The sequence below is a fragment of the Giraffa tippelskirchi genome, chromosome 4 (genome assembly GCF_054371585.1).
Source record: "Giraffa tippelskirchi isolate mGirTip1 chromosome 4, T2T-mGirTip1v1.2.pri, whole genome shotgun sequence".
NCBI classification, from domain to species: Eukaryota; Metazoa; Chordata; class Mammalia; order Artiodactyla; family Giraffidae; genus Giraffa; species Giraffa tippelskirchi.
Genome location: NC_137278.1, coordinates 2,593,869 through 2,621,565, shown reverse-complemented (window position 1 = coordinate 2,621,565; position 27,697 = coordinate 2,593,869). Strand labels below are relative to the sequence as shown.

The 27,697-nt window shown below is 62.6% G+C and overlaps 2 protein-coding genes across 2 annotated transcripts in view; one reads left to right on the top strand and one right to left on the bottom strand.

The window, feature by feature from the left end:
- ADAMTSL2 (ADAMTS like 2) overlaps positions 1–21,618 on the top strand; it is a 35,522-nt gene extending 13,904 nt beyond the window's left edge. Inside the window, exons 10-19 of the mRNA XM_081587517.1 lie at positions 3,240–3,588; positions 4,772–5,144; positions 10,628–10,725; positions 15,219–15,345; positions 16,056–16,269; positions 16,366–16,521; positions 16,913–17,083; positions 17,771–17,947; positions 20,171–20,315; positions 21,004–21,618. Of these exons, the coding sequence (XP_081443643.1) occupies positions 3,240–3,588; positions 4,772–5,144; positions 10,628–10,725; positions 15,219–15,345; positions 16,056–16,269; positions 16,366–16,521; positions 16,913–17,083; positions 17,771–17,947; positions 20,171–20,315; positions 21,004–21,122 (1,929 nt within the window). The 3' untranslated portion in view covers positions 21,123–21,618. The remainder of the gene's footprint in view (positions 1–3,239; positions 3,589–4,771; positions 5,145–10,627; positions 10,726–15,218; positions 15,346–16,055; positions 16,270–16,365; positions 16,522–16,912; positions 17,084–17,770; positions 17,948–20,170; positions 20,316–21,003) is intronic.
- A 1,510-nt stretch (positions 21,619–23,128) lies between these two features.
- Positions 23,129–27,697, bottom strand: part of FAM163B (family with sequence similarity 163 member B) — a 29,037-nt gene continuing 24,468 nt past the window's right edge. Inside the window, exons 2-3 of the mRNA XM_081593131.1 lie at positions 26,408–26,523; positions 23,129–25,548 (exon numbers count right to left, since the gene is read on the bottom strand). Coding sequence (XP_081449257.1) covers positions 25,147–25,548; positions 26,408–26,500 — 495 coding nt within the window. The 5' untranslated portion in view covers positions 26,501–26,523 and the 3' untranslated portion in view covers positions 23,129–25,146. The remainder of the gene's footprint in view (positions 25,549–26,407; positions 26,524–27,697) is intronic.

Genomic DNA, 27,697 nt, shown 5'->3' with positions numbered 1-27,697 from the left:
TGGTCAAAGGGCCTAGTAGCCTACCAGGAGCTTTTCCCAAAGAACATCTATTTATTTTAGGTGGTATGGCCTTTCTCTAGAATGCTAGGGTCTACGTTATCACTTTCTCAGCTAAGGTTGGCAGAAACTCTGCAGTCTATTTTTCTCCACCACAGACTCCTCTGTTCCTGCAAGGGCTGCCGGGTACTATGGCCCAGGAGGCAGGATGTGTGCACCATAACCTGGACCTCCTGCAGAGCCCTTTCCCCTCAGGATCCCACTCAAAGCAAATCCCCAGGGTATGGGTTGGACCTGTATTCCCAGATGTGGAATGTGTTGGGTCCAAAGTTCTTCATGATGGGGAAGCATGAGATGTGATCATTTTCCCTTTATTTTCAAGAAGAGGCCCTTTCCTGCCCTTGACAACTGGACCCGGAGACTTTTCACTAACTTGGGGCCAGTCTTCCTAGGGGTTAATCTCCGAGCATCTGGAGCACCTGTTTTACCAAAGCCGCCAGTGCCCCTTCCCACTCATCTGATAAACATGATGTTGTCAACCTAGAGGACCAAGGTCATGTAGTGTGGGATGGTTCAGACCCCTTTTTCCTGTGTTGTGACAGGGAGTGGGTGAGTCAGGGTGGCCCTGGGGCAGAGCCACAAACATGTGGAACAGATCTCTTCTGCTCCTCCTTCTCGAAGGGGCAGACAAGAATGTGCCAGACAGATGGCCACATACGGTCAGCTAGAGGCCGCGTTAATCTGCTCTAGAGAAGATGCCACGTCGGCTCCAGAGCTGCAGTTGAGGCCACTGCTGGGCTGAGTTTGTGGCAGTTCACCGTCACCCTCCTGGATCTGTCTTGCTTCTGCTGGGGTCAAACTGTTGAATTAAATCGGGGCTATGATGGGGTCAGCACCCGCGCATCCTTGAGGTCTTTGAGCAGCACCGATCTCTGTGTCTTCCCCAAGGATGCAAAGTGGTTTCTGCTTTACCCTCTTGGATGAGGTTGGGACTCAGGTCCACAGGCTTCCCCACTGTGGCATAGCTGTTCCCTCCCAGGTCCAGGAGCCAACATGAGCGTTCTGCCAACTCCCAATTATGCATTTGGGGGCTGGGTGAGCCTTGGATCCAGTGGACGGACTCTGGATCAGACCAGGCTCATGTTGGGGCCATTACCGGTCACCCACGTGTTCTCACAGTAACGGGAGGTAATAATGATACTTTGGGTCCCTGGTCAACAAGGACCACGTGGACCCAGGTTGCACGGTGTCTACCTGTTTCTCCATGAGCAGTTCACCACTTAAATAGCTGTGGGCTTTTGGGGGGAAGAACTTGGGGAGCTTTCTTCCTGGGGACTTGGCTGTTCCATCCTTCAGTGGATTCTCGGTCTAAAAAGTGGTCCAGGAAATAGAGCAGGGACGGGTACGTTTATGTGGCAGCTGCCGTCTGCCTCGTGCACATCCACCCTTGATCTCTTCTGGTCCTTCGGATGGAGGAGCACCTTTCTGGGCCCACGCGTCTGTCCCCAGCGAATTCTTTGTTCTGTCAGCTGTGTTCAGATGTGTCCCTGGCTATGGTGTCAACCTTCTTGCTCATCACAGTACTTGAGCCCCCTTGTTCTGACTATCCTGGAGAGCAGACAGCACCTCTTGCCACCAGCCCTGGCCCGTGAAGACACCCAGCCCCAGCCCTCCAGGTGCCCGTCTGAGTGACGCTCCTGGCTCTCCGCCATCACACTTCCTTTCACTGCAGCGGACGGCATGTCCTCCCGGCGATCCTACGGAAAATAGTCGCCTGGCGGCTCACTCTTTCGTCCTCTGCTGCAATGGTCCCAGCGCGGATCGTTCCCTCATTGTCGGGCTCACCTCCTCCCAGCGTTCTTGCCAGTGTGGTTCCTCCCTCATCCTGAATGAGGGCTCCCCTGGGAGACTCCCCCTACATCACACAGCCTCAGCTTCTGCTGCCCCCGGCGGCTGGTCCTGCAGGCCCGTCACAGATTGCCCCTTCTCCCCTGAGCAGCCCCATGGCTGCCCTGAGCAGGTGAAAAGGGGTCTAAATGCAAGCCCCCAGCTGGGTGGTCCAGGGAGGAGGTGGACATGGCCCTGAGGGAGGCTGGCGGGGTTTTTAAGGCAGAGATCTCTGTACAATCTTCCGGCGAGGGCCAGGGGCTGGCTGTCACAGAGGGGAGCTACCACTTTCCAGGCCCCAAGATTCAGGGGAATCGGAGATTTCAAAATTTTCAAGCAGATTCGCTCAGATCCCCAGGCTCCAGGTCATCCCCCGGTTGTGCTCTTTGTGAGGTGGAGAGGCCAGCCTGGTTCTCTGGCCTGCGGTACACTCTCTAGTCCTGCTGGGGGACACGTACCAAGGAGGCCCTCTGGCTCGGCCTTAGGTTGCAGGTTAGGTGGTGACGTCACCCTAGCCTTTCACTGTCATTCTCCATAGACCCTTATCTTTTCTCCAGGCCCCCGCAACCCCAGCCAACTCCTAACACTTGAGACATGGCACCCAAAGCACATTTCTTTCCTCTCGTATCCTCCCCAGCACGCCATGCAGGGGGGATCTTGGGTCTGTGCACCGCCAGGGAATCACCCCTGCTGGCGGGGAATCCCACTCTAAACTCCCATCGGAGAGCTCACTTCCTGGGGCTTCTGACACCAGCTGACTTAGACTAGGCGAGCCCTCGGGGTTGGGGGCAGGAGCTGGACCAGCAGGGGAGACACGGGCGCGGTGATACGGTCTCAACGGAAGCCTCAGCACATCCCCCACCAGCTGTGATGCTGGGTGGTCCTCAGGGGCCTGAGCCTTGGCCCTTCCCCGCTCGGCCAGGGGTCAGATGGTGGGGACAGTCCAGTCTTATTGCTTAGGACCGCCGGCACGTGGTGATGGTAAAAGGCAGGCTGGGTTTTAACTGGCTTTATTACCTTTCAAACACTCTCTGCTACCCGCGCGCCCTTGACTGCCTGTGCCTGGGCTTTGTCCGCTGGTCCTGGGCTGTGTTCATTCGTCCTTGGACATGGGCTGCCCATGGGGCTAAGTGTAGCCTTGGGCGGGCGAGGCAGCATCCTCCAGGCAAGGGAGAGTCCCCGGGAAGGACTCAGCTGTGCGCCTGTGGCAGGGAACCCTCCCGCAGCTCCAGGACGAGTCTCCTGTCCTCAGGGGGCTCATGGGCGGCGGGATGAGCAGCCGCTCCGGGCTGCTGGGGAAGGGGCTGGGGCGGGGAGGAGGGGCCAGGGTCCCACTTCTTCTCCTCCCCCGCCAGGTGTGGAACCAGAATGGCAAGAGCCCCTCCATCACCTTCGAGTACACGCTGCTGCAGCCGCCGCACACCCACCGCCTCCAGCCCATCTACTACAGCTTCTCGGATCCCGCCTCCGACAGCGCCGAGAGCCAGGAGCTGGACGGGGCCGGGCTGGCGGACTTCCTGCAGCACAACGCCTCCCTCTTCGCCCAGGCCTCCTCGGAGCGGCTGGGCCTGGACAACCGCCTGTTTGGCCACCGGGGCCCAGGGATCGAGCTGGGTCTGAGCAGAGGCCAGGAGACCAACGAGGTGTGCGCGCAGGCCAGCGGCAGGGCCTGCGAGGGGCCCCCCAGGGGCAAGGGCTTCCGAGGTAACCAGGAGGAGGGGCGGGGCGGGGTGGGGCTCCGAGGGAGAGGGCCCTCGGGTGAAGGGTCTTCAGAACCCGCAGCCTGCAGAAGAGGGCGGCGGAGGTGCCGGTCACATGCAGGCTGGCGGGGCAGGTTTGTCCTCTCCACACTCCTTCTTCGAGTTGGGTAAGGCTATCTCCACTTGATGGAAGAGGGGACTGAGCCCTAGGGAGGGGTCTTGCCCAAGTCACGCCGTCCGCATCTGCTGGGGGCAAATCCCAGAGGGTCTGACCCCATCGCCTGTGCCCTTGATCACTCGGTGGAGACAGACAGACAGACAGACAATGCAGCAAGGTGTGGCAAGAGCTCTGGAAGGGAGTGATGGGCAGCTAAGGGGTACAGGGAGGACCTCGAGCCCTTGGCGGGGGTGACCCCTGAACTGAGGGCCCAGGAGTGAGTTAAGGGTGAGCCAGGGGAGGGCATGGGGCAGGCAGGGGACCTGCATGGGGTGGTCTCCAGGGGGAGCAGCAGGAGGTGCAGGGGGAGACACGGGGGGTGGGCTGGGGTCCCCGAACCCCAGGCTGGCAGCTGGGCTGTGCTCCTGAGGGCTGTGGAGGCTGGCCGCGACCATCACTCCAGCCAAGGGTGGAGGGTGGACCAGGCTTGAGAAGAATCTGCTTGCTAACTTGGGGGAGTGTTTCTGAGACCCTCGGAGTCCTCAGGTAGAAAACACTCTGGAGGCTGTTAGTCCCGACCGCAAGCTGGGGACATAAAGCCACAGAAACGCAGATTCTGTGTTCAGCCGGCATCTCCCGTGTTCTTCTAAGGACAGGGGACATTGCAGTTAGTACCCGCTCTAAACCTGTAGCAATCCACTCTGGAGCTCTGTAGTCCGTGAAGATCTCACTTCCACAGAAGCTCACATTCTGTGGTTGTGGGGCAGGCATGCATTTGGGGAGACCCTATTCGACGCCCCTGCTGAGCTCAGGCAGGTTCCCCAGCGAGAACTTGTCTAGGTCAGCTTGCGAGCCTCCGCTAGACGCTCTGTGTCCTCTCACTGGGTGGAAACCTGCCTCTGGGTGCTTCCTGGATCAGGTCTTTGCTGCAGCCCCACCCGCCTGGTCTGCACTACCCACCCCCCCAACCAGGGCAACCCTTGCCCCACACGAGGGGTCGCGGGAGGTTGAGCACTCGTCTCCCCCATAGACGGTAACGCCACCCGGACGGCTCTGACGGGAGACCCGGACGACCGTGAGGCCGACGCCCGTTTCACCTCCCAGGAGCTGCTGTCGGCCAACGCCATCTCCGATCAGCTCCTGGGCGCAGGCTCCGACTCCAGGGAGCTCCCCCTCAACGAGACCGTCAACAGCATCTTCGCCCCGGGTGCCCCAAGGGGCTCCCCGGCTGAGAGCCTCTACCTGGACTACGAGGAGAGCGAAGGGGCTGGGGCTTACCTGCTCAACGGGTCCTACCTGGAGCTGAGCAGCGACAGGGTGGCCAACACCTCCTCCGAGGCCCCCTTCCCCAACGCCAGCGCCAGCCTCCCCGCCTTGCCCGGGAACCGGACGCAGAAGGCCAGGTAGGCGGCCTTCCCTGCCCTGTCTGGCCAAGGATGGTTGGGGAGGGGAGACACTGGGCAGAAGTAAGGAGGAGGGGGCCGCCCCGGCCCAGGGCCCCAGCCTGGCCCCTCGGGGAGCCAGATGCCTGGGTTTTAGTGTCTTTCCCACAAGTTAGGACCGCAGGTTAACGTTCCTGCTCAGCAGTGGGGCCAGGAAGTGGGGAGGTGGACAGTTTTGCGCACTCAGGGCTGAGCATCGCCCATACAGAGGCAGGATCTCATCCCAGCCCCTGTCTGTAGGGACTGGTAGGGCTCAGAGAGGAAGGTGAGTGACGCCTTTGGGGCTCAGAGCCTGGAGGCTTGGGGGTCCTGTGGTTCTTCGTCTGGATGGTCATTGCACACATGGCCATCAGGCTCGAGGTGGACGTTCCCTGAAGGTGGAGTGTCTCAGGACAACCTTCCCTGCTGGCCAGAGCGGAGACTGGGGGGTGGTCCAGTGGGGTCCGCACCCAGGGGCCAGACCCGAGTCAGGCACTGGGAACAAGGCCTTCTGCTGTGGGGGCTGGAGCTGCTTCTGGGTTTGGGACGTGGGGGAGTCCAGAGGCGAGGATACACTGCGGACCCCTGGACGGTCACAGCTGGGGACCCCTGGACGGTCACAGCTGGGGACGCCTGGACGGTCACAGCTGGGGACCCCTGGACGGTCACAGCTGGGGACGCCTGGACGGTCACAGCTGGGGACCCCTGGACGGTCACAGCTGGGGACGCCTGGACGGTCACAGCTGGGGACCCCTGGACGGTTATATCTGGCCCTGGGGACCCCTGGACGGTCACAGCTGGGGACTCCTGGACGGTCACAGCTGGGGACGCCTGGACGGTCACAGCTGGGGAAGCCTGGACGGTTGTATCTGGCCCTGGAGGAGTCTGAGGCCAGGAGCCTCCCAGGATCGGGGCCAGCTGGGGACCCCTGGATGGGACGCCTGGACGGTCACAGCTGGGGACGCCTGGACGGTCACAGCTGGGGACGCCTGGACGGTCACAGCTGGGGACGCCTGGACGGTCACAGCTGGGGACCCCTGGACGGTCACAGCTGGGGACCCCTGGACGGGACCCCTGGACGGTCACAGCTGGGGACGCCTGGACGGTCACAGCTGGGGACGCCTGGACGGTCACAGCTGAGGACCCCTGGACGGTCACAGCTGGGGACGCCTGGACGGTTATATCTGGCCCTGGAGGAGTCTGAGGCCAGGAGCCTCCCGGGATCGGGGCCAGCTGGGGACCCCTGGACGGTTGTATCTGGCCCTGGAGGAGTCTGAGGCCAGGAGCCTCCCGGGATCGGGGCCACAGCTGGGGACCCCTGGACGGGACGCCTGGACGGTCACAGCTGGGGACCCCTGGACGGTTGTATCTGGCCCTGGAGGAGTCTGAGGCCAGGAGCCTCCCGGGATCGGGGCCAGCTGGGGACGCCTGGACGGTCACAGCTGGGGACCCCTGGACGGTCACAGCTGGGGACGCCTGGACGGTCACAGCTGGGGACCCCTGGACGGTTATATCTGGCCCTGGAGGAGTCTGAGGCCAGGAGCCTCCCGGGATTGGGGCCAGCTGGGGACCCTGGACGGTTGTATCTGGCCCTGGAGGAGTCTGAGGCCAGGAGCCTCCCGGGATCGGGGCCACAGCTGGGAGCAGGGTGGCTCCAGGCCTGCTGCTGTCACTGTCCCTACAAGAGGACAATCCTGGTGACAAGCCCTCTGGCCGAGGGCGACTGTCCTATTGTCCAGAGGCTGGCAGGGCAGTGAGGCTGTTTAAACAAACAGAGGAGGGCTCAGCAGACACCAGTGTGGGCGGGGACTGGAGGCCGGAACAAGCCCACTGGGTTTTGTTTCGTCCTGTTTTCTTTGGACCCACCTAAACCCCTTGGCTTTAGGCACCAAGCCAACGGAACCCTAGCCAGGGCTGGGGGTGCAGAGGTGGGCATCCTTAGGGAACTGAGTTTGATGGAATATTTGGGGTTCACTCTCAAGGTGGCATGTTTGGAGGTGACTCACCCCCAGAGGACAAGAGCAGCAGGGCTGGGCCCTGAGCCCACAGGAGGTGCCCCTCTGGCCCCATTCTCCAGATGCTTTTTCTGAGGCCCCGTGAGACTCCCCGGCACATCCGGGCACTTCTCAGGGGGAGACTTTGCAAATGCGGACAGAGTGGGAGGTCCGGAGCCCCTGTGGCTGTGCTTACTCTCCAGGCCCGCCAAGGCCATCTGCTGGCCCCACCTGGGTCCAGAAGCTGGCAGGGAGTGGGCCTCAGGGGGGTGTGGGACACAGCGGCTGGAGGGGGACAGGCTCTGAGTCTGAGAGTGGGATTCAGGATCAGCTGCACTTGCCTGTGTGACCCGGGGCCAGTTACTTATTCTCTGAGCCTGGGGGGCTCTTCTCAGCCCCAGGGGTGTCCAGAGGATGGAATTCTACCCAGGGACTGGTCACGAATGCACTCAGCCTCCAGGGCTGCGGGAGGGGCCCTCTGGGACCCCAAGTGTGAAGATGGCCGGCTCTCCGACGCTCTGTCCCGGACTGACTGGGTTTACGGAGGTGGTCCACAGGCTGCCGTGTAATGCAGCTGGAGGCTTGGGAAGTGCAGTGGAGATCCGGGTCACCACCCTAGCTCTGCCCCCCTACACGCGCGCGCGCGCACGCACACACACACGCACACCTGAATCCCACGGCACTGGGACACATCGGTGACCCTCTCTGGACCTCAGTGCCCTGGCCCCAGGTGAGGGGCTTGTTGGGGGGCTTGTCAAGGCCGTCAGCTCAGGCGCCCCAGGATCCCCTGGCTGGGTCACATCTGAAAGAGTCTCTCTCCTCTGTCCCGTCGGTTCCCTCCCCCACCTCTGGGCCCTAAGGGGAATGGCTGGGATGCAGGAACCAATACAATGGCCATCAAGGCTCAGAAAGTCCAGACAGGGTGAGATGGGGCCGCTGCCCCTCCAGCGGCTTCAAAGGACACCACTGGCGGAGACCAAAGATGGTCTTTGGAGATAAAGGGCTGAGGAGGCGGCAGGGGAAACCGCCAGGCCAAAATAGCCCCATGCGGCAAGTTGTCCAAACACAGGAAGTCGCGTCTGCTCAGGGAGGGCGCAATCCAGGCGTGGTCCAGAGAGCAAGGTTATTTTCACCTTCTTGAAACCGCCTCGAACAACCAGGGGAGGCCTGACTCCAGATGCCAGAGCTGGGGTGCAGACCCGGGGTCTCTCTCGCAGCCTGGGTGGGGGCGGGGAAGCGAAGCTCTTTCCGAGTCTGTTACGAACCATCAAGGCTGTCCAGGGAAAGTTCCGGATGAGGGACCTGGAGCGCCCCTGTGCGGTGCCCGGCCCAGCCTGGCAATCAGCGGGCGCTAGCTTCCCTCCAGACGGAGGCAGCAGAGGGCTGTTGGTTCAGTGATTTCCTGGGTGCTTTTCTCCCCAGAGAGCAGAGCATTTTAGGCATCGCATTGTTGTGCAAACACGTGTTTCGAGCAGGAGGGCCCCCCTGCGCTGCGCTGGTGTGAACTGGGGCGGGCAGCCCCTCCAGAAAGACCTTTGGTGCTGAAAACCCGGAGGGTTATTTTGAACGGCTTGCTGTCTCTCCACCATGAGTCACGCTGCCTGCTGGCCCGGGAGTGTGTAATTAGATAAAGATGGTGCAGCTCCTCCACGGGTGGGGTGGCGGGGCGGGGGCTGAAGCTCTGGGTCCTTGTTTGTTCTTGGGGAGAATTGGAAGCTGTTGACTGGAGGGTGGGGGTCACTGCGTTGTGCGGGGCATCCGGCTCTCCCTCCCCGAGGAGGCACCGTGGGCCCTTTGTTCTGAGACGCTTGGTCTCAGGTGGGTGGGGGGCCCATCTGAAAGGGCCCGCTCACTTTTCAGGAGGACAGAGGGAGGACCTTCCGATTCCCCCTGTACGTGTGGCAAGACCAGGGCAGGCTCGGGGGCGGGGGGTGAGGCCACCCTGGAGAGGGGTCTCAGTGGCTGTGACCCAGCAACGGGCTGCCGTAGGCTTTCCACTCCCTCCCTTCACTCCTGCCTGGGCTCATGGAACCACATCAGTGAATTCATGACTTAATGTCCGTCCGTGGGTAGATTATTTCCTGGTTCTCAGAGCAGGACGTGCCTTCAAGGCCACAAGTGCAGTGTAAGAGCTGTTCTTGTGAAATTCCAGAAGTTGGAAGACAAACAGTAAACTCCCAGTCAAATCCAAACCGATGTCTCTATCACAGAATCGACTGGAAAGCCTTTTATTTATTTGTTTATTTTTAAAGGTTGTTTTTTTGGTTGTTGTTGTTGCTGTTGCTCTGGACCACTTTTTAAAAGTCTTTACTGAATTTGTTACAATATTGGTTCTGTTTTTAATGTTTTTTTGGTATTTTGGCCATGAAGCATGTGGAGTCTTAGCTCCCCGACTGGGGATCGAACCCTTCCCTCGGCACTGGAAGGCGAAGTGTTAACCGCTGGACCACCAGGGCAGTCCTTTTAGAACGTGTGCCCTGCAAACCCTCCTCTAAGCCCGACCTCCAGGGTGACAGAAGGTCCCAAGAAAGGACCGGGGGGTGTGCCCCGTGCAAGGGTCTCAGCCTCAGGTGGTCTTCCGTCAGCCCCTCTGGACGGGAAGGGAAGCGGGGCTGGGTGGTGCACCCCTGGCTGGCTCCGGGGGCGGCTGCCTCTCAGGGCAGATGCAGGGCTCGGGGAGATGCCTCCACCACCTCCCTCGGCCCCTGCTGAGTCCACAACCAGCCGGCACATTGCGGTTGGGCCAGGCACAGTTGGGCCAGGCACACCGACTGGTTCAAAGAAGCAAACAGTCCTAACAATAGTTGGCCGGGCCGCCTGAGTTCCGGCCAAGAATCCCAGCCCGTCGCTGGCGGGGACCCAGCCCAGCGTTCCCTTGCTCAGCAGCCTCGCAGACCTGGGCAGAGGCGTCTGGAGGGGATGCGGCCCCTCCCCCGTCTGCCCCCGGGCTGGCCTGCTTTGATCCCCGGAGGCCCCGGTGGCCAGGGTCCTCCATTCAGTCAGAATCCCGGCTGGGGAAGGCCGCGGGAGAGGATTCTGGCGCCTTCTACTCACACCTGGTGCCTCTGAGGTCCCTTCCTGGGGATGGGGGAGGAGGTTTCGGCCTGCCTCAGCTGGGGGGTGACGGTGAGAGGCCTGTGGGTGTGGAAGGGGCAACTATGATGGCAGGGAGCCCCAAGTTCTTCACCCACCCCCCCAGAGCCCCCGAAGGGACCCCTACAGCTGCAGGGCCGTGTGCTCAGCCAGCTGTTGAGATGGAAAATGCCAGCTTCCCCTCCATCCTAGCCCTGCCACCCTGGGGCTGCTCCTTCTAGACAGTGGGCACTGGGGCCCCCAGAAGGGCAGCGAGACTCTGCCTTCCGCCCGGGGGAGGGGCTCAGGACAGGTACACACAACCCCCCCCCGCCCTGCAGTGATGACAACACGTGCTTCCACGGAACTCACTCCCTTCTCTGCTTCACCTGCTTTCAGGACCAGGCCCAAGTCCCGCAAGCAAGGCGTGAGCCCCGCGGACATGTACCGGTGGAAGCTCTCGTCCCACGAGCCCTGCAGCTCCACGTGCACCACAGGTACCCGAGACGGGCCCCGGGTCGCCCGCCGAGCCCACCTCCGCAGGGGGCGCGCGTCTGGGCTTCGGGGCCCGGCCACTCGCTTGTAGCCCCGAACTGCCCACGGTGAGCTCATCTCGCGGTTTCCTGGCCCACGGGACGCGGCGGATGCAGTGGCAGTCTGGGTGTCCTCGTGCTGGACCACGTAAGGTCCAGCCGCGTGGGGGTCAGTCAGCACCCCCAAGACTCCCTCATCCATCTTTCTGCATCGCGTACATTGTTAGAAAAAGCCTCCTCTTGGTTAAAACATAGGAAACCTCAGGCGGTGAGGAGAAGGGGGAGTAGACCCATGTGGACTATGACAGAGGAAACTTTTCAGATTCTAGGACCTCGTCTGGGGAGGAAGCTGGCAGGGATCGGAGGCTCTGGGGTTGCCCGGACAGACACGTGGGGTCAGTAAGTGTCAAGCCAGGGCTTGAACCGATGACTGTCCGCTCACTTGGCCGGCCACCGCTGCACCAAGATGCTGGCTTGCAGCCCAGGGGCCAGGGCTCCACCTGCCGCCAGCCCTGGTCCCCTCCCCTGTAAGGTCGGACATCAGACCCAGGTGCCGGCCTGCGGCAAATGCAGGGAGACCCCGGGTGCTGCCTTATCTGTACCTGGAACTTGGTGTTTGGGCAAGACTGGGCTTGCTGCCGCTCAAAACGTGCAAGGTGCCTGCCCCTGCCCCTTCCCTCCCACCCCAGCTGGCCAGAGCTCTGGGAGCCCTTGCACACTCTGGCCAGTGTGGTGGGAGAAGCAAGCCTCTGACCGGGCCCTGGGCAGCCGGGGGCCTGGGGGTGGCCCACATCTCAGGAGATGAGGCTGAGGAAGGAGCTGGGGAGACGGTTCTGCGGGGCACCAAGGGGACCTCCAGCTCTCTGTCTCGGGCGGGAAGCCGGGGCTGCTCCCGCTACACCGTCCTTCCTCCCCCGAGCAGGGCAGGTGATGGGCTGAGATTGGCCCCTGATATCTGGAGGTTCGAGGAGGGCTTTGTGGGGGTGTGGTGAGCACTTGGGATGAACTATTTGGTCGTCCACACCCCACGCTCTTAACTGCTGAGTCTCTCCTCTCTACCTGTAAGATGGGACATCCACCTATACAAACGCGGTTATAGGGGTAGACGGGAAAGGAAAAATAAGCAATCAGGGTCAAAGCGCGGCAGCTGGGAGCCATCACCAGGACCGCTCTGCTGCGTGCCGCCAACGGGGCCTGGAGCAGCCACGGCGCTGGTCCGAGGAGTGAAGTCGGGGCTGAGTGCTGGGGGGTGGGAGGTGTTGGAGGAGCCCGCTTTGAGAGCCCACTCCCGAAGGGCAGAGTCCCATTCTGAATCGGGAGCCCCGACGCCATCTGTCGGACTCCAAGAGTGCCGAGGTGGCCACAGCGCACATGGCGGGGAGCATCTTCTGTTCCCCTTGGACACGTCCCTGCCCAGGAGGTGACAAGGCTTGAGATGCCTCCAGGACGAAGCCGCTGCGGTGGCGAGGGGCTGAGCCTGGCCCTGGGCAGAGGGCGGTCCCCAGGGAGGTCACCGCTCCATGTCTCGACGCCCGCAGAGTAGCGGGCAGGGGATGGGCTGGCCCATCCTGGGCGGCCCAAGGTGCAAAGTAAGAGGCAAGAAGAAAGGAAGTGAGGAAGACAGTTTCTGGCTCTGCTGGAAGGGAGTCCTCTCCTGCAGGCAAGCCCGTCTGGGACTGGAGTGAGCGGCCCCGACCCAGAGTGAGTTCCCCGTCACCACAGAGGCACCAAATGGGGTCCAGGCAGCACTCCACAGAAGTGGTGAGCCAGGTCCCTGCAGAATGGCTCACTTCCGCACACCCTGTGGTGGGCTCCTCTCGAAATCCCACTTGTCAGGGTGCCGACCCCAGGCCAGCTCTGGGGACGGGGGAGAGGGTGGTGGTTTACAAACCTTCTGTGGCCTGCGGGGCCTGTGCAAACGTCCACCTCGTCACTGGCGATCAGCAAGTCTCCCGTGTCCTGAGCCCCAGCCATAGCAGCAAGCATTCTTTCTTTTCCTTAAAGATGCTCTTGAGAGCAGGAGAAAGGCAGGTGGATCGGTTTGAACCCTTCGCTTGAGTCACACGGGGTGATTCCCGATGGTTCTCGGCACCCCCCTGACCCAGGGCGAGGGGAGTGGGCCGGATGGGCTCTGAGACCTCCGGCCTGCGGGCAGAATAGGCCCACCCAGTCCGCGTCGGGGCCTGGTGCTCCTTTCCTTTAGAGGAAGGGCTCAGTATGAAGGTTTGGGAAGCCCCGCATTCAGGACTGACACTGTGAGGTGGGTGTCCAGAAGACCGGAGCTGCGCCTCCCTTCCCACGTCGGGGGTTCCTGCATGGGGGTGAGAGGCCTGGAGAGTCTGACCGTCCTCACGTCACGCCCAGCCAGGGACGGCGCTGGGACCAGGAGTCCCGTCCCTCCAATCAGGACCTGCTGTGTTTCCCCTGGATGACGAGGAGAGAACGAACAGACACTGGCTGAGTGTCTGCGAGTCCCCAGACTTGGACCTCCCTGGGCCCCAGAACTGGTGTCGCTGAGACCTGGAACATTCTGAGCAGATCCGGCCAGGAAGCCAGCCTCCCGCTCAGCGACGGCTAAGGACGACACAGCCCAGCGCTGGCAGAGAGGAAGCAGTGATGGCAGCCTGGCCCGTCCCTTACAGAAAAAAGAGAAAATCCCCGTGGGGGCTCCCTCCCAGGCTGTTTTCATTCCATCCAAGGCTGGGGCTTGGAGAGGCAGGAGTTGCTGGCTCTCAGACACGCGCCCCTGGGCAGGGAGCGCGAGTTGCCGGGGGGCTGTTGGTTTATGGGGTTTCTCCACTCTCTCCATCATCCGGCAAGGCCGGGTCACTGCCCCTCGGCACACACATGCCGGTGACAACGGCAGCCACAGCCCCTGACCCCACCCGTGTTCACACTCGCCCTGAGTCATCCTGGCTCCTTGGCAGGGAGGGAACCACACACTGTGGAGTGAGTTTGGCCCCTGTGTCAGCTTGGTGCCTGGCATGGGGGTGCAGGGCAGGAAGATCGGAGAAGCAGAAGGTGAAGGTGGCAGTCAAGGAATGAATACTTTTAGTTGAGAGTTGGCCCCTTACATATGGTCCCCCCATGGGGTTTATAGAGTGAAGTGAAGTGAAGTGAAAGTCGCTCAGTCGTGTCCGACTCTTTGAGACCCCACGGACTACACAGTCCATGGAATTCTCCAGGCCAGAATACTGGAGTGGATAGCCGTTCCCTTCTCCAGGGGATCTTCCCAACCCAGGGTTCGAACCCAGGTCTCCCGCATTGCAGGTGGATTCTTTACCAGCTGAGCCACAAGAGAAGCCCAAGAATGCTGGAGTGGGTAGCCTATCTCTTCTCCAGGGGATCTTCCTGACCCAGGAATCGGACGTGGGTCTCCTGCATTGCAAGCGGATTCTTTACCAACTGAGCTATCAGGGAAGCCCTAGATTTATAGAGTAGCAGGTATTTAATCACAAAAGTGATTAAAAAGAGTTTGAGAGGGAGCTGGATAAGGACTAGGGCATGCTATGGGAGCGCAGGGAGGTTCTGAAGCTCTAATGTACTATCTGAGGAGTCTGGAAAGAGCTGGACTGGTTAGATTATCCATCCATCCATCCATCCATCCACACTTCCCCATCTATCCACCAACCTACCCAATCATCCATCCACTCATCTATCTGTCCATCCAACACTAACCTACCCATCCATCCATCATCCATATATACTTTCCCACCCACTCACCAACTTACCCGTTCATCCACCCATCCACCCACCCACCACCAACCTACTCATCCACTCATCCATCCGTCCATCTACCCACCCATAATCGTCACCATCCATCCGTCCATCTACCCACCCATAATCGTCACCGAATGAATGAAAATGAGTGACACCTGGCTGGGTTTGCCTCTGTGCCTCTGTGAGGGCCATTCTGAGTTTACTAAAAGCCCAGTGACTGACTTCTTGGGCTTCCCTGGTGGCTCAGATGGTAAAGAATCTGCCTGCAATACAAAAGACCTGCGTTCGATCCCTGGATCAGGAAGATGCCCTGGAGAAGGGAATGGTTATCCACCCCCAAGTACTCTTGCCTGGAGAATCCCATGGACAGAGGAGCCTGATGGGCTACAGTCCATGGGGTCGCAGAGTTGGACATGACTGAAGCAACCAACACATCACCTCCTCATTTCAGCTCAGGGTTTGTGACACAGCTCTGGGTGCCCAGCCTGGGCAAGGTAGGCTGTGCAGAGAGAAGAGCTCAGGGCCTTGGGCCCAGGCGGGGAGGGAGCTCAAATGCACAGACCCGGCCTCTCCGGGACCCACCCACAGTCCGGTCAGCTGGTAACTGTCGTTGTCCTGGATTGAAGCCAGGAAGCACCAAGAGGCTGGGTGACTCGCCCATGGCCACGGGGCCCATCTGCCGGTCTCCCAGGTGCTCACAGGGGACTCACGGCGCCCTTCCCTTGTCCTGAACCCAGGGGTCATGTCGACCTATGCCATGTGTGTCCGCTATGACGGCATCGAGGTGGACGACAGCTACTGCGACGCCCTGACCCGGCCCGAGCCTGTCCAGGAGTTCTGTGCGGGCAGGGAGTGCCAGCCCAGGTACCTGCCACCCAGGCCCTGGACAGAGTGTGTGCTGGTGGAGTGGGGTGTGCTGGGGCTCTGCCATACTGCGTGAGGGGGCTGCTCCGTCCTGGGGTCTCTGCTCCGTCCTGGGGTCTCTGGTCCATCTTGGGGTCTCTGCTCCATCCTGGGGTCTCTGCTCCGTCCTGGGGTCTCTGCTCCATCCTGGGGTCTCTGTTCTGTCCTGGGGTCTCTGGTCCATCTTGGGGTCTCTGTTCCATCCTGAGGTCTCTGCTCCGTCCTGGGGTCTCTGCTCCGTCCTGGGGGTCTCTGGTCCATCTTGGGGTCTCTGCTCCGTCCTGGGGTCTCTGGTCCATCTTGGGGTCTCTGCTCCGTCCTGGGGTCTCTGGTCCATCTTGGGGTCTCTGCTCCATCCTGGGGTCTCTGGTCCGTCCTGGGGTCTCTGGTCCATCCTGGGGTCTCTGCTCCATCCTGGGGTCTCTGCTCCGTCCTGGGGTCTCTGCTCGGTCCAGGCCTCTGCTCCTATGTGTGTGCCCCCTTCCGAGAAGCTGGGTGTGCAGCCATGGGTGTCCCCTCTTCCCTTCAGTGGGGCTGGGGGCTCCAGGACACTGAGGCAGGACCCCAAGTGGGAGTTAGCAGGGGGGCGGTAGCAGGGCCGGAGGGAACAGCGTGGGGTCGCGGCTGGGAGCGGGGTAGGGGTCGCTGAAGGCCGTGCTCTCCCGAGGCAGGTGGGAGACCAGCAGCTGGAGTGAGTGCTCGCGCACCTGTGGCGAGGGCTACCAGTTCCGCATCGTCCGCTGCTGGAAGATGCTCTCGCCCGGCTTCGACAGCTCCGTGTACAGCGACCTGTGCGAGGCAGCTGAGGCCGTGCGGCCCGAGGAGCGCAAGACCTGCCGGAACCCGGCCTGCGGGCCGCAGTGGGAGATGTCCGAGTGGTCCGAGGTGTGCGCGGGCGGAGCGGGCCGGGTGGGGGCCAAGCAAAGGGTCTGTGCGCAGTGGGGGCCACCACGAGCCCTCCCTTCTGCCATCTCCCCGCAGTGCACGGCCAAGTGTGGGGAGCGGAGCGTGGTGACCCGGGACATCCGCTGCTCAGAGGACGAGAAGCTGTGCGACCCCAACACCAGGCCTGTGGGGGAGAAAGACTGCACGGGGCCCCCCTGCGACCGCCAGTGGACCGTCTCCGACTGGGGGCCGGTGAGCGCCGGCCCGGCCGGGCGCTCAGGGGCTGACCCGTGTGATTACAGGGGATCAGAACCTTGAACCAACACAAGCGGTCCCATTGCAATGCCCCCGTTATAAGCTCCCTGCCTGTCCCTCTCTCTCTTTCCTCCCACCTGGATGAGACGCTCAGATGCCCACTGGGGTCCCCTCTGGGTGCTGGGTACCCACTTCCGGGGTTTTAGGTGTGTTTTCTCTGCGTGTTTTCACCGAGCATGCCATCTTTCTGTAATTAGAACAGAACACGTTATTTAAAACACGGTTACCATGGCAACTCCTCCCCTCCCCCCTGCTCTTCTCTCTGGGGAAGGAGGTCTGGGGTTCCTGGGAGGGGGCTCTGCCTCTGACCCCGGGTGTCCCCGTGCAGTGCAGTGGCAGCTGCGGGCAGGGCCGCATGATCAGACACGTGTACTGCAAGACCAGCGACGGACGGGTTGTGCCTGAGTCTCAGTGCCAGATGGAGACCAAGCCCCTGGCCATCCACCCCTGCGGGGACAAGAACTGCCCTGCCCACTGGCTGGCCCAGGACTGGGAGCGGGTGAGTGCCCCCCGCCCGGCGGGCAGGGCCCCTCCGTCTGGGAGAGCGTTTCAATGGCTGAGAGCTAGGTGGCCACAATGGCAGGTTGGTCAAACGAAGAATTAATTGGAAATCACGATGGCACAATCCACTAAACATTAACTTAAAATAGAAAAGAAAAGACAAAAAGGGTAAGAAAACCCCTTAAAACTTCCCAGATTTAAGTAGCGAATGTTTGGTGAGGTGTGCGGGGCCGATGCATTTCCCACAACCCCATGTTCCCGAGGTGGAAGCCCAGCGTTGGCGGGTCCTTTCCTTGGGCCGTGGGCCCTGTGTGTCGCTTTGCTCTTGTGACCTCTGGTGACCCGTAAAGGTCACCAGCTTGCCATTTTCAGACACATGGTTCCCAACCACATGGCTTTCAACCGCTTGGTTCAGGCAGATTGCTACCAGCTAATTCATCACTAGGCAAATGGTCACTGACCATTTTGCTTCACAACAGATAGTTTTTCTGCTAAATTGTTTCTGATCAAATCTGGGGCCACATGGTTATCGACCAGCAGGTTCTCAGCCAGTGTGTCATTGCCTTTAGCTGTTACTCACTTGCTGTTGACCGAGCCGTTTTCACAGGCGTGGCTCCGGGCCCTGTGTTCTGGTCTTCCTGACCTCTGGCCCCTGACCCCTAACCTGTCTGCCCTTTCACCCCAGTGCAACACCACCTGTGGCAGAGGCGTGAAGAAGAGGCTGGTCCTGTGCATGGAGCTGGCCAACGGGAAGCCGCAGACGCGCAGCGGCCCCGAGTGTGGCCTGGCCAAGAAGCCCCCCGAGGAGAGCACCTGCTTTGAGAGGCCCTGCTTCAAGTGGTACACCAGCCCCTGGTCCGAGGTGAGCACTTCACCGGTCCTGCCGAAAGACCCCCTCTCCCACCCCAGGTGCCCCTCACGTCCCCCGGCTCAGCCTCCGTTGGGGCTTGCCCTCTCTGGAGAGAGTGTCAGCGCTTCCACGCTGGAGAGCGCTAGGGCCACCTGCTCCAGGAAGTGTGCCCGGATCTCACCTCTGGGATCCCTGCCGTGCTCGTCCAGGGCCCTGTTTATGACCCAGGTCACTTTCGGCCTTGCCTTTGGAGGCCTTTTGGTCATATGTTTGGAAGCCCGTGTTCCTGACGGCCACCATGAGGCGGACGGATCCCGGGTGGGCACCAGGAGGGGGAGCCAGCGTCAAGGCAGGGACACAGAACCAGGGAGGCAGAGGGGGCGGGAGGACGGTGCCCCGGGCAAAGGGACGCCAGGCGGGGTGGCAGCCGCCGCCCTGACACCGGCCTGCGGGCTCCTTCCTCGGTCTCCAGCTGGAGGGTGGTGTGGAGCGCGGCCTCTCCTCTCTCTGCAGCCGGGAGCAGAACCCTCACCTTGTGGGCCCTGCATCCCTGTGGGCGGGCAAGGCCCAGCGCTTGCCAGAGGGGCTCCTTTCTTCCTCCCAACAGCACCATGGAAGGGGGCTCCCCTTTCTGTCCCCTGAGGGGGAAATAAACCCAAGTACAGAGAGAGGACTGACCCAAGTTAGCAGACGCTGGATGCTGCTCCTGGTGGGGGGAGGGACCTGCAGAGTGAAGGAGGCCGGAGCCAGCCCCCACCCACGGGAGCAGAGGGGTGTGGGGCTCCCTGTGTGGGGCGGCAGCCCAGGTCCACGGACCCCCATGGGAGTGGAGGGGCGCGGGGCTGCCTGCAGACAGTGGGGTGCAGCCCAGGTCCACGGACCCCCACGGGAGTGGAGGAGCACGGGGCTGCCTGCAGACAGGGGGCTGCAGCCCAGGTCCACGGACCTTGCTCCCCAGTTCTCTGGCCGAGCAAAGGGGCCCATCTAACTGGTGCTTCTCCCCTTCTGGCCCCTTTCCTGCGGGGAGACGCCTCAGGGCTTGTCCCCTTTCGAGCCCCTTACAGCCCAGGGGCGCGTCTAGGTGGCGGTTTTTACTGGTGCCCACGCACTCTCCTCTCTCCTGGGCCGCATCTCCGGCCCTTGGTCCGAGGCCCCCTCCATCTGGGGATGACGGCTTCCAGGGGTGGGGCTGGCGGGGAGGCCCAGACGGGTCTTCGCCCAGGAGCCTGGGGGCATGGGGGGGCACCCCATCACCCTGATGATGGTGGGTGGGTGAGGGGTGACCAGACCGTGGGCAGGAGGACCTCTGTGTCCTTGTTCCTGGCTGAGGTGGGCTCTTTCTCACCCTGTGGCCACCTCTGCCTGGGATGGGGGCTTAGTAAGAGTGTGTCCTCCGAGCTGTCCCGTCCACCCAGGGGTGGAGGAATGGGAGCCAGGAAAGGCCAGATGTGTGTTCTCTCTGGGGGGTGGAGGATGGCTAGGGGCGCCTTGCCTGATTGTTGTCTGGATCAGTCCTCCAGGCTGGGCTGGTTCCCTCAAGCTGGGCACAGGCATCGGGCGGGAAGCCCCCCCCTGTGCCTCTGTGAACAGAACTGGTGGCGGGGGTGGGGGTGGTGGTCAGGACCGGAACCCTAACCCCCCAACCTCCGCAGACCGAGGGCTCCGGTCCCAGCTGAGCCTGGGTGATATGGGGTCACCCACAGCAGGGGGAGCCAGAGGGAGCCACTGCCTTTAGGATCTCGGCTGGAGGACGCGGGGTAACTGGGGTCAGCAGATGGCCCTGGCGTTCCGGGCAGCTTGGCGGGGTTTTCCGAGGGGAACATCTGGATGGGGAGCCGCGCGTGGGAGTGCAGGCTCTGGAAGACGTAGTTAATTGGCCCCCAGCTCTTAACTGGAGCGGGAAGCCAGCCTCTCCCTGGGCTGTGGCCCCTGTGTCCTGAGCCTCCCACAGCACAGGATGCAGGAGAGCTGGAACCAAAGGACCCACCTGGGGGGAGAGATGGGGGGTCCACGCTCTCACTGGGAAGCTGAGGTGTACGGCGGGGGTGGAGCAGCAGCATCTCCTGGCTGCCCACCCATCCTTCCTCTGCTCACCACCCTGAGCCCCCGAGCGTCCGTGTCCCGCGTCCATGGAGACTCAGCAACCTGGCGGGAGGAGGGGAGTCCCACCCCTCCTCTGGCTGGAACTTCCGCCCCGTCAGAGGGGTCTTGGTCACGCCGTCTCTCCCCGGTCAGTGCACCAAGACCTGCGGGGTGGGCGTGCGGATGCGCGACGTGAAGTGCTACCAGGGCACCGACATTGTCCGGGGCTGCGACCCACTGGTGAAGCCTGTTGGCAGACAAGCCTGTGACCTGCAGCCTTGCCCCACGGAGCCCCCAGGTGAGGAGGCAGAGGCTGAGGCCGCGCTGGGGCCTGGGGGATAAGCAGGCAGTCATCCGAGAGGGTCTCTTGCCTCCAGAGACCAAGGCAGGGCGGGGAGTGAAATCTCTCTCCGGGAGTGGCTGAGTCCAGCTGGGAGCTGCAGGTGGGAAGGGCAGCAGGTGAGATCTGACCGGAGCCTGGGGCCCCCAGGAGCCAGGCCGAGACCTGCTCTTTGCAAAGAGCATCTGACTTCAGAAGATGGGAGGGCAGCGGTGGGGCAGGGGACCAGGGCCTGGACAAACTCATCCAGAGCACCTTCGAGCTGGCCACGCAGGGGCAGGGCGGCGAGGGCCTGAAGCAAGCTCTCTGGTTCCGGCACCTGGAAGATGCAGGCGGGTCCTAGGCTCCGGGGGGGTGCCAGGGCCTGGCGATGAGCTCTATTTTGGACCCACGGAGTGGAGGGGCACCGGTGGGCCTCCCAGGGATGTTCAGGCCTCAGGGGTGAGGTCAGGGCCTCCTCCAAATCCTGGTCCCTGGGTATCCGCCTTTCCTGTGAGTGGCTCACATCACCTGTGGGGTCCTTGCATCCCTGGCGAGGGGTACGAGGGAGAGCTCCGGGACAGGAGGTGGGTGGGGTGGGGCGGTGGTCCTGCTGCGTGGCCCCCCCACCCCCCCGCCCCCTGATGTGCTGCGGTCCCTTCCCCAGATGACAGCTGCCAGGACCAGCCAGGCACCAACTGCGCGCTGGCCATCAAGGTGAACCTCTGCGGCCACTGGTACTACAGCAAGGCATGCTGCCGCTCCTGCAGGCCGCCCCACTCCTAGGCCCGGGGCCGCCCCTCAGAGACTGAGCACCCCGTCCCTGGGGCCGCAGCAGCCCCATCACGGACACCCTTCCTGCAGGGCGCCCAGCTGTGAAGACGTGACACTGAGCCCCTGCTCTCCACGGGCAGGAGAGCCCCCCACCCCCAGCGCGCCCGTTGGCACCCCCCACCCCGGGGCAGAGCTGCGAGGATGGCTCCCCGCCCCCCCAGAGGCCCGGGAGCGCCCCATCTCCCTGCGGGGCTGTGGGCCCAGGAGACAGGAAGGGGCCGCGGGGGAACCCAGCGCCTCGGGCCCTGAGCCTCCCTGGTGACTCCCTGCGGGGCACTCGTAATCTCACAACGTGGCATCACTCGCCTCCCTGATCCGAAGCTCTTGGCACGGAGGGACCCACCGCACTTTACGCCCGGGAGGGGCGTCTTTCTCACGGCGCCGAGGCCGCGCTGTCGTCCGTCAGTAATCTCTGTATGTTAATAAAGTGGTCGTATTTATGGCGGCATCCTGGGCTGTCCGGGGCTCTGCGAGGTGGGGCGGGGTGTCTTCCCGGCTCACCGCCCCGGGAAGGTCCGATGCAGCCTTGGGTCCAAGACTGGGTCTGGGTCCAGGTCCGGGGCCAGGTCTGGGTCTGGGGCCGGGTCTGGTTTCGAGGCCGGGGCCGGGGCCGGGTCTGGTTCTGAGGCTGGGTCTGGGGCCGGAACCGGGTGTGGGCTGTGCTGGGTCTGGGGGGCTAGGACTGGGCTGCAGTGTCTCCCTGAGGAAATGACAGTCAGGGGGAAGCAGACAGAAGGCGACAAATGAGTGGGTGCCCGCAGGGAGGGGGCTCAGGGGGCTTTGGACTCAGGTGCTGGAGTCGGAACTGAGCCAGTCTCGTGCCTCCCAGCTGCAGTGGGGCCTGGGGGTCCGCGGGGCCTGAGGGACCTCCACCACCCGAACCTTGGGGGGAAAGCTCCCACCTCCGGGTGCGCTGGGAAGAACACAAGGGTGAGGCAGGCAGGTGGGAGGCACAGTGCGGGCCCACGTGGGGCACTCAGGAAATAGCCCTCAGTACTGCTGCTGGGCCTCTTAGGAGAGCTACTTAATCTGGACTGACAGGTGCCGGCACACCGGCGGGCTTCCCAGAGGAGGTGATGTTTCAGCTGGTCCAGCCTCAGGAGTGACTCTAAAGCCTCCAGGGAGAGGGGTGGGTGTTTACGATGCTGAAAGCACATTGGTGTGGCTGTCCACCGACAGGGACAGCAAGTCGGCACCGGGTGTGGATGCTGGGGGGAGGGTCTCCTGCGGGGACAGGGAGCGGGGAGGGGAGAGGCTGCGTGGCTGCTTCGCTGGGATGCGGGCCTTCTGTCTCCAAACCGGGACCAGAGCAGGGGGGCCACAGTGTTTAGGACGGCGTCACAGTTGGGTGCGTGGCCGTGAAGGTGGAGGCCTATGGGGTGGGCTCCCCTAGGCTCAGCGCCCTGGTTCCAGCAGAGGTGGGATCACGGCAATCTGGGGGCCCAGGGCTCCCTGACACACCCCACCATCATGCCCAGTCACCCTCACTCCCCTCCTCCCCTCCTTATGACTCCCCACCCCCCAGCACTTATGGTGCACGTCTCACAGACCAGGTTCTGTGCCCACTGCACCACCAGCACCTCCTCTAACCCTCCTGAGAGCCCTGTGAATCCTGTATCATTCTGTCGACGGTGAGACCGAGGCCCACAGAGGTCAGTCACTTGCCCCAGATGCCACAGCACCTCACCCTCAACCCACTCTCCAGGAGCTCAGGGTTTTTAGGCCGGTGGTTTCCAATCTTGGAAGATCGATACAGCCACCCCAGGAAAGTCAAAACCTAACACGGCTGTGACCAGGACCAGCCCCTCTGGGCAGAGTCTTGACCCCTGGGGCTGGACAGGAAGGGAAGGGCCCACTCTGTCTGGGGTTGGGCTGGACGCGGCCCCTCCCAGGAAGTTCAGGAGAGGGGTCTGGGTCGGCCTGGAGTCCCGGGCAGACCAAAGACAGCTTGCGAGGTGTCGGAGAGGAGTTTTATTGGCTCTCGATTCTGTCAGGGAGCCGGCAGCTCCCCCAGGCTCCACGGCGGAGCTGAGGGAGAGCTTGGATGGGTGTGTGCGTGTTGATGTGAGGTGGATCTAGGAATCTATACAGAGGCCGGAGACCAGGACAGGAAACGGGAGACCGAACAGGACAGCCACGGGAAGTGCCACCTCCGGACCCTTCCCCCACCCCCCTCCCTCCCCACCCCCACCCCCAGCCAATACATCAGAAACAAACCGGTGGGGTTTGACAAAGGACCGGGAAGCTTGGGCATGAACCCATTAGCGCGTCCAGATGGAGGCGGGAGGCAAAAGGAAGAAGAGGGGGAAAAAAAGTCGAGAATGCCGAAAATAGCACGTCTCCGAACTCGGCTCACATCCGGAGTCACAGCTCTGCGGCGCTTTCTAGAGAGAGCGAGAGCTGTGGTGCCCACACTGGGGAGCCGCGGGCCCAGGAGCTTGTCTTCCGAGAAGGCTGCTTGTCTGGGGAGCTCGGTCCGTCTTCTTGGGCAGACGGGGCTGCCCTACGGGGGTGTGCGGGGAGCTCCATGGTGGGGCCCAGAGGCAGAGAGAGAGAGAGGGCCCAGGGGATGGCGGGGGCTCGGGGGCCAGGCTGCCCAGAGAGGAAACGAAGCCTCTGAGCGGGGATCTGCGTTCCCCACAGCTGGTGCCCCTGGGTTTGGGGCAGGTGCCCCTGGGTTTGGAGCAGGCACACCCTGGGTCATGGCAGAGGTGCCCCTGGGTTTGGGGCAGGTGCCCCCCGGGTCACGGCAGGTGCCTCTGGGTTTAGGGCAGGCACCCCCTGGGTCATGGCAGAGGTGACCCTGGGTTTGGGGCAGGTGGCCCCTGGGTCACGGCAGGTGCCCCTGGGTTTAGGGCAGGCACCCCCTGGGTCATGGCAGAGGTGCCCCTGGGTTTGGGGCAGGTGCCTCCTGGGTCATGGCAGAGGTGCCCCTGGGTTTGGGGCAGGTGCCCCTCAGTCACAGCAGAGGTGCCCCTGGGATTGGGGCAGGTGCCCCCTGGGTCGTGGCAGAGGTGCCCCTGGGTATGGGGCAGGTGCCCCTGGGTCACGGCAGGTGCCCCTGGGTTTGGGGCAGCTCTCTGGCTGGGTGGAGGGAGGAGCCGCTAGGCCTGTGGGGGCCTGGTGGGGGCTGAGCTCAGCTGTCCTCGCCCGGGGGGCCAGGGGCCGGCGCAGGGAAGGGCAGCCTGAGGGCTTGCTCCCAAGTCCTCTTGAGACCCAGCAGGCGGGAGGGCACGGGCCTGCCCCCTGGGGAGCCGAGGGTGTGTCTCAGGTCCCAAGGGGCATCAGAGGGTCTTTCCGCCTGACCACGTCAGGGCTGAGGAGTGGGCTGAGTGCTTTACTTCTGAAGCGAGAGGATTGGCACACAGCCTCCTCCCCACTCCATTTTCACCAAAAAGTCAGTTGGGGCTGCACCTCCTGAGAAACCCCCCTTTTCTCCAGCCATCGGGGGGAGGCGGGCTCAAGCAGGGTCTCAGCTGCACCGGAAGCGGGGTGTGTGGGGGTGAGGGGGACAGGAGACCCAGCCCCCAAGGCCTGAGCTGCAGGGCCCCAGCCTGGCGGCTGCCACCTCATCCTTGGACACGTAGGCAGACCGAGACCCAGGGAAGGAGGGACGTGGCCCGGCCGTGCGGCCAGAGGCGGCCACGACAGAGGCCCTGTCCCCCAGCGCCTTCCTGACAGCAGCCCTGGCATCCGCAGCCCAGCGTCTGTGCCCCGGAGCCCCGCCTCACTCTGCCGCTTGGGTACCTGGAGGCCCCACCCACACCCGCATCACGCCTGCCTCCCTGCAGACCCAGGTCCCGGCGGCCGCTGCCCGGGGCGGCCCTACCGGCCTTCACTGGGTCTGAGCCCTGCAGGGAGCCCTGGAGTGCCCACGACGACGGGCACTTGAGGAACAGTGCCGGGTTCGGGGCCCCGGGGCCAGGCGGGGACCACCCCCCATGGTCTCAGGCCCTGCCGGGGGCGGGGGGCGCGCTCAGACGTCGGTGCTGACGCTGCGGCTGCGGGAGAAGGCCTCCCGCATGGCCGACAGGCGGTTGGGGTTGAGCGCCTGCAGCCCCCCGAAGGCCCCGGGCGGCGGTCCCACGTCCTCCTGGCTGATGCTCCTGTAGGCCACGCGCTCCCCCCCGTTGCTGACACCCTCGTCCTCCGGCTCCTGCAGGAAGAAGGCGGGCGGCTCGGAGTGGGAGCAGCTGCGGCAGAGGGCGCGGGCCTGCGGGGACCGCTGGCTGAAGGAGGTGGAGGCGGCCGGGTAGAGCGCCGGCCCGTTGCTCAGCAGCAGGCTGCGGTTGGAGTGCAGCGGGGGCAGCTGAGAGTGCACCGCGAAGTCCGGCTCCTCTTCGTCCTCCTCCGACTCGTCCTTCTTGCAGCAGTAGTACTGCGGGCAGAGGGCCGCCGTGACCCCCGGCCCCCCGCGCGGGCCCGGGAGGGCGCCGGATGCCCCGGCTCAGACGCCCATGTCCTCATCCCGACCACGGAGGGGAGCTCGAGACCAAGGCGCCCCGGACTCCTGGGGTCCCTAAATGAGGGGTTCTCTCATTTCACCCCTTCCCTGGTGGCTCAGCTGCTAAAGAATCCGCCTGCAATGCGGGAGACCTGGGTTCAATCCCTGGGTTGGGAAGAGCCCCTAGAGAAGGAAAAGGTTACCCACTCCAGTGTTCTGGCCTGGAGAATTCCAGGGACTGTACAGTCCATTGGGTCGCAAAGAGTCGGACACGACTGAGCGACTTTCACTCACTTTCACTCATTTCACTGCACAGCAGCTACAGGGCAGGGGCAGTGACCAAGTCCAGTCTGCAGGTGGGGACACTGAGGCCCCGGGTGGGGGGGCGGGGTTCAGGCCACCAGGGCAGCAGAGCTGAGAGCTGAGCCCCGGCCGAGATCAAGGGGGCCGGGCCGCACTGCCTTGCCCTGCACACGCGGCTTCTCCTCTCACGGAGACATGGGGCCCAGGACAGCCCTCGAGGGCGGGCAGGGCAGGGAGGCACAGCCTGAGGGCTCACGAATGTGCCCCGCCTGGCAGCTGTGCGACGTCGGCTAAGGCCCTCACCCTCTCTGAACCTCAGCAGCCTCGCCTCGCAGGGAGTCTGGGAAGCTACCACTGAGCCCTCACAGGCGGAGGCCGGCAGGGCTGGCTGCCTTGCACCTTCTTGGAGGCCTGGCCCTGGTGGGGGCCCCCACCCTCTGCAGGGCCCCGCTCTGGGCTCCCCTCCCCACCCCCCACGCCCCCCGAGTACCTGGAGCCGGCAGTAGCACAGAACCGCGATGATGCAGAGCAGAATCACAGTCGCCAAGATGCCCCCGGTGATGACCACTGTCCCGGCTGTCATTCGCCCCCTTCTCCATCAACAGCCTGCAACACACGCCACCACTTTCACCGCCAGTTCATTGCAGAAGGAGTCTGTTCTAAGTTAGCGGTTGAACAAGTGCTCTAAAAGGGAAAACAAACACCCCAGGGCCGGCAGGAGGCAGGGGCTCGGGGCGGAGTGCGAGAGGCCCCCCGCCCCTGCCAGCACTGCCCGCGTCTGCAGGCAGGGACGCTAGCAGCACACCCCCTCATTCTTGGGGTTCCGAGAAGTTTTCGTGAGCTTCTACGTGAGCGCTCAGCCTAGCACACTTGCGGCGTGGGCGCTCAGCCTAGCACACTTGCGGCGTGGGCGAACAGCTCGTGCACACGCGTGTGCATGCATGCTCAGTCGCTTCAGTCCTGTCCGACTCTTTGTGACCCCATGGGCTCTAGCCCGCCAGGGTCCTCTGTCCATGGGATTCTCTAGGCAAAAATACTGGAGTGGGATGCCATTTCCTCCTCCAGGGCATCTTCCCAATCCAGGGATCGAACTAGCATCTCTGACATCTCCTGCATCGGGAGGCAGGTTCGACCAGCTCATGCATTTAAACATTGACCCCAATGCAGTCAGGCTGAACGTACGGTTTTGTAACCTACCCTGTCACTTAACCAGCTCATCCTTATTTTTCCTTCTCATTAAATTTTCTTCTGCAACATAATTTTGAACCATATTCCATTTTATAACATAAACGATCCCTTTTCTTCAAAGTATCAAAATACACATCACACAAAATTTACCATCTTAACCATTTTTAAATGTCCAGGTCAGCAGTGTTAAGTCTGCAACCGATATTCAGAAGTTTTTCATTTTTCAAAGCTGAAATACAGCTCCCTTTTGATATTTAGGCTGTTGACATTAAAGATTCTTAAGGACCTTCCCTGGTGGCTCAGTGGTTAAGACTCCGCCGTGTCAGTGCAGGGGACGAAGGTTCGATCACTGGTTGGGAAATTAAGGGCTTCCCTGGTGGCTCAGTAGATAAAGACTGCCTGCAGTGCAGGAGACCTGGCTTCAGTTCCTGGGTTGGAAAGAAGCCCTGGAGAAGGACACGGCAACCCACTCCAGTATCCTTGCCTGGAGAATCCCCAAGGACAGAGGAGCCTGGCGGGCTACAGTCCATAGGGTGGCAAAGAGTCGGACACAACTGAAGCAACTTAACATGCCCATTGTGTAAATATTCCC